The following is a 6,035-nucleotide window of genomic DNA, read 5'->3' as shown; positions in this document are numbered from 1 at the left end:
CATGTGCATGTCACGTGAGATTCTTATATATGTATTATGATGTGTCTGTATCTGATGTTGTGTGCTCCTTTGTGTTAACTGTGGATTGTGTATTTTGTTGTGTTTCATGTTTTATGTTAGAGGACTACAGATGGAAATGAGCCTTTAGCTAAATCTGGTGCAAACATATTTTTGTTTTGTAAACAAGTAATGTATGTGCATGCTGTTCTTTTTTATAAACTAAACTAATTATCCTTAAAATATTAGTATTGAACCTGGAAACTGTTTTTCTTTTAGTCATTAGGTCTTCAGAAATCTTGATAAAAAACATCTGCACTTTCAACCAGCTGGCTGGACCAGAAATTTTGGCCAATTCCAAATGCCAACAGTACAATGTATGATAGAGATACAGACAAAATAACAACACATATTGAAAGATGAAGTATTGATAAATAATTTTCATTATAATTTTGAGTTTGTTCATGAATAGTTTTTTGGTTACATTCCAAAGAAGATATGTTGTAAGTTTAGCTTTTTCTGTGTTGACAACACAGCAAAAAGGAAAATGAAAATAGCTATTGAGAGCTAAGAGATTACAGATTTTAATAGAACAAATTTGGATTGTTAAGATTTTAAAATATATATATTTATTTATCAACAAATCATGAAGTGGGCTTATTTGGAACACCCATGGGCTTAAAGGGTACATTAAGCCTATGCCACCCTTTTGACATATTTTGACAAATTAAACAATAAAAACATTAAAAATTGGTATAAATGAATTATTGACACTTCAAATGAGGGATTAGACTATCATTTTAACTAAAATGTTCTCACTTAAATTGGGGCGGTATATATTAAAAATGTCGCGGTATATATTAAAAATGTCTGAAAAGCAGATTTGGTGGGCTTAATAGGGACGTTTACCCTACTCCTTGAAGAGTGTGAAAATGAAGAATTGAAAAAACATAAAAGGGCACAGAAGAGGTATCCAAACCAGCATCATCACCAATGAAAAAGACCCTGTTAGACAACCATTCACACACTAGAGCTGCACCCAAATCAGGATAATTCAATTTCCATTTAATTTTTTTTTAATAAAGCCCAATATCCATCCATCCATTTTCATAACCGCTTATCCTCTTGCGGGTTGCGGGGGGGCTGGAGTCCCAGCTGACATTGGGCGAGAGGCAGGGTACACCCTGGACAGGTTGCCAGACTATCACAAGGCTGACACATAGAGACAGACAACCATTCACACTCACATTCACACCTACGGGCGTGATTTAGAGTCACCACTTAACCTATCCCATACCTGCATGTCTTTGGACTATGGGAGGAAGCTGACACGGGGAGAACATGCAAACTCCGCACAGAGGGGCTCCCTCCTGGGATTGAACCAGGAACCCTCTTGTTGTGAGGCGACAGTCCAGTAACCACTATACCATCATGCCGCCAAGCCCAATATCACAAATCACAATTTGGGCTATACAGCATACCACATCCCTCTGTCCTTAATTGGCCCCCTACAGTGGATAAGGAAAAACTCCCCCAAAAAAACCTTTAGCAGGGAAAAAAAAGGTAGAAACCTCAGGAAGAGCAACTGAGGAAGAATCCCTCTTCCACTGGATTAAAATAAATATGAATCTGAGGCAGGTCCAAGTCAAAACCCGCAAAGATCGCAGGACGAGTTCAAGCCAAAACCACCCAGGAATCAAGTCTGAGTCAAAAACCCCAAGAACCTGGGACATGTCCAAGTCAAAATCCCAGAAAAAAGAAACCTCCTACGAGATCCAGCCAAGTCAAGGTTGTCTTTCTTTGTTCAAATTAAAGGCTTCAAATGTGGAAGTCCACTGTAAAGTGTAGTAATCAACAGACTGGACAACATTCATTCTAACAGAAGGAGTAGATCAGTCCAATCCTACTTCACACTCAGTCTTAACAAAGCAACTTCCTTTATGGTTCAAATATCAGCGGGATTCAATAACAACCCCCACCCAACAGCAGGGGATTATTACTGTAGCTGTCCCCGCTCCAAATCCGTGTGTGTGTGTGTGTGTGCGTGCGTGCGTGTGTGCGTGCGTGTGTGTGCTGACCGTTGAAGACGGCCTGTCCCTTTGCTGGCTCTTGGTCCATTTCGATGCTGTATTCCTCCTGAGTAAAGCCCCTCGTGCATGGCAACAAGCCCTGCTTACTTGAGGAGCGCTTGTGTTGTCCACCCAGAACACCAACCTGGAAAGGGAAAGAACAGAGAGATTAAAGGCATTACAAAGAACATGAATGCATCTTACATTGCATCTTGATGCCCTCACAACGTATTGATTCTGATGTTTTTGTGACTTTTTAGTGATTTTTCTTTAAACTGAAGTTTGACTCTTTCTCCCGTAGACCTTGAGATTATTTCATCAGCATCTCTAGTCTTAATCAAAACTTCATCTGTAAGATGGAAAAATATAAAGCCTATAATAAAACAAGTTTGCAAAGCTTAAGTTTTCATTGTTTTATAAAGCTGAGGTATCTGATTGAAGCTACATGAGCTGATTAGGTTCTGTGCTTTTCTTGAGGCTAGATATAACCATGGGTAAACAGAACACAGGCAGAAGCAAACAGACTGGTGATTTTGTTTTTCACATTTTCTTAATGGGCTTAATTGTCCAAACTAGCCATAAAGCAGAAGTCAAAGCGCAGGCCAAACCAGGACACCATAATTAATCACCATGAGGAGCAGCAGACAACTGGGTCAATTCATTTTGATGATAATTAGCATCTAGACTTTTGTCTCTCCTGCTGTTTGATCCACAGCCCGACATGCCCTCCTCCAACTCCCATGTGAGTTACCGCACATCGTTGTGAAAGCAGTTTAAGATGCCAGACTGCCTAAAAAAGAGCGATGGGGCTAAGCCCAAAAAGTCCTCAAATCCTAGAAATGGCCCTGCCTTTACATGTGGTGCTGCTGGCTGGCCCCTGACCTACTGTCATTTTCCAAAAGTGGTCCCCAGGAAGTCCAAACTGAGTATCCCTGTTGCGAGGGCATGAAGATCTACTCATCTCCACTCTCCCTTCCTCCTTCTATGTCTCCCTGGAATTATGAATTAAAGACTTAACATTATAGTAACAAGGCACTGTCCAGTGGGTTTTAGTCTGCTTTCAGAATACTGAAACCTCTTAAAACCCACCAGGAGCCCACCGGCAACCGGCTTCAGCTGGTTCTAAGCAACTAAGCATTGCGCATCAAAATATAAATCTTAAACTTTTGTCAGGATAGACGTGCTACACATCTTTAGTTTGGTTATCCGCTGTGAGGGTCCTGAGGACAGAGGGATGTCGTATGCTGTAAAGCCCTGTGAGGCAAATTGTGATTTGTGATATTGGGCTTTATAAATAAAATTGATTGATTGATTGATTGATTGATTGATTAAATTCTCCACAATTCATTTATTGGTTCCTTTCAAGGGAAACCTGGGCACCAGAATATAACTTAGATTTACTAGCCTGGTAAACAAGAGAGATGTAAAAAGTTGACTCCCTACCTTTAAAGGGATGATTAAGTCTGAAAATATGTCTATTTCTGTATGACTGATATTCCCTTAAGGGTCCAATCCCAGGAGTGTGATTACTGTCATGTAAAGTCCACTGAAACCTGTATGCTCAATCACAGTGCTAGCAACATAAACAATATTCTCTCATCTTCCTGCACCTTGTTGTCAGGTACACTTGTTTCTGTTACTTTGCTGGTTACAAAACCCCAACTTTTCTATGTATTGTTCAGCCCAGGACAGCCCCTGGAGTACAGTGCAGGGTTTCCCACACATTAATTTAATGTGGCAGCCTGCCACAATGACAACATCTGCCGCCACATATTGATTTCATATTTTTGGAAATGAAATGTTCATTAGGAGCGCTGTTGGAATATATGCATCGTTTGGTTATTCACTGCACCACACTCTTGGAGAGCAGAGCATACTCTGGGCACAGATGTAGTCAATATGAGCTGATCAGATTGGATTGACTAATCAATTAAACTTCACAAACCGCTGCTGTTACGAATGTAATGTGACATATGTTGCTGAATATTTGAAGCACAAAAACAATACTGATATCACTGGAAAGCTAGAATCACCCACCCAACTCAAAATTTGTTTCAGTGTCATTGTAACTGAAAATGATCACCAATGGTCACCAATGTAAGGAGCTGTGTTTTTGTCTCAGAAAGAAAAATAAACTTTTTTAGTGGAGTCATTTCTGCAGCACTTTTATGATTGTGGCCTTGATGTCACAGCACATCCTGTGGGATCGACCACACAGTAGTTCCATCCACACTAGATAGGGCTCTGTGGCAAGGCCTTTCCTCTTTGTATTCTTCGTAGGCATACTGGTTTTCACATCCAACCTGACCTCTTGTTTTAGAGGCAAGGTCCTCAGCAGCACACACTGTAGGAAGGGAAGAAACAGGTGGGAGACTGAGCATCCACTTCATGCGCATGATGATCTGTTGACCAGACGTGAACCATGTCATGAACTCTCACCTGGTTCAGGTGAGAGCAGACACATTGTGTGAGCACTGACAATGAGAAGATGAAAGGGTACAAACAAAGACCGGAATCAAGACATGAAATTATCCCTGAAAGAACAGTTGGTGCCATAAACAACAGTAGAGACTACACTGAAGATCAACTGAGAGCACAGGTTGCCCATTCAGCTGATAAGTTAAGAGTTAATCAATGCGTGCGTTAACGTGGATATGAATAACCCCTTTATAATCAGCTTTTTTTGAGTATCCCATTTATGTGTTTGAGCATGTAAACACCATATCCGAACCCAAATATACTATACAAACTGGAATACTACAGGGAATGATTAAACTGATTTCACTGTGCTCTTGTAAAAACCCATATCCTGATCATAACCAAGATATGGGTGATAAAACACCGTGGCTTATGTGACACCGACACACACAGGACTGTAACTAAGGATTATTTTCATTATTTATCACGGGTGTAACTATTCACAAAATTCATGGTTCAGTTTGATACAATACAGTAATGTCACAGTTCAGTACGTTGTCAATACAGTAAAAAAAATAGAAATGCCAGAGAAATATCCTTGAATTTTAAAATTGTAAATATATGACAAACTAACATAAATTTGGCTTTTTTGTACATAGTAGGAATTACTGCCTGACTGAATAAAGCAAAATCAGTATTTTTTTTTTCCCTACACATTATAGGTGTTGGAAAATACTTGTTGAAAATGTGAAAAGACTAGTAACTGTTCTTCATCATTTCTCTGTCCAGGTTGTTTCGAATGGGCCTTAAAAATTGCTCAACAATACACTGAAGCCATCATCAACGCAACTCCTGCCCTACTATATAAATACAACACAGTGCATTGTATCAGTATCATTTCTTTTGCCCTCAATCATAGCTACACACAAGCTAAATAGCTGTCACTAATGAACCTCTCAGTCTTTAGTCCCTTTCCCACTGCACAAGAAAACCACTAACATCTGCTAACATCTGCCTACAGTATCTTTGAAGAAAGAAGTTTGAACCATTCCTGAGCTTCTGCGCTCCATCCTTTCAGCGTAGTCCTCCAGTAAAAAATGGCAGGAGCACACAAACTTTTTTCGGACCATTTCCACAGGCGTGTTGGGGTCGATGTCCAGCACAAATAACCATTGTTTCATCCTGTCCGTATTACTGGTTGGAACTACGTGAAACTTCACTTTGCTCCATGTCTTCAGCTTGTTACTGCAACCTTTTACAATGCATGTGTAAACCATGATTTACAAAAACACTTGGAAACTTTCCTCAAACCTTCTGGTGTGTCCAGCTGACAATACCGCAAATGGCTACAAGCAATAACTATGGCACTGTCTCAGCTGCGCACTGTGTCACTCCGCCCAGTGGTTTACTCAAGAAAGTAGTTCAGAGTATTTGCTTCATGTGTCGTAATGTTACTTAATTATACATTATTATTTCATAGCGTGGGGAATGCGCAAGCCATGTGTTGTCCACTAGAGCGTTTTGGAGTCATTTGATGGTGTATTTGATTAG

The 6,035-nt window shown here is 40.1% G+C and overlaps 1 protein-coding gene across 1 annotated transcript in view; it reads right to left on the bottom strand.

Moving 5' to 3' along the window:
* The window catches only part of LOC126396243 (cadherin-2-like), a 430,873-nt gene that overhangs the window by 344,498 nt on the left and 80,340 nt on the right, over nt 1-6,035 (bottom strand). The window contains exon 2 of the mRNA XM_050054177.1: nt 2,076-2,211. Coding sequence (XP_049910134.1) covers nt 2,076-2,211 — 136 coding nt within the window. The remainder of the gene's footprint in view (nt 1-2,075; nt 2,212-6,035) is intronic.

Source organism: Epinephelus moara, chromosome 10, assembly GCF_006386435.1.
Source record: "Epinephelus moara isolate mb chromosome 10, YSFRI_EMoa_1.0, whole genome shotgun sequence".
NCBI lineage: Eukaryota > Metazoa > Chordata > Actinopteri > Perciformes > Serranidae > Epinephelus > Epinephelus moara.
Note: the sequence above shows the minus strand (reverse complement) of the source record. Positions and strands in the feature narration are given on the sequence as shown.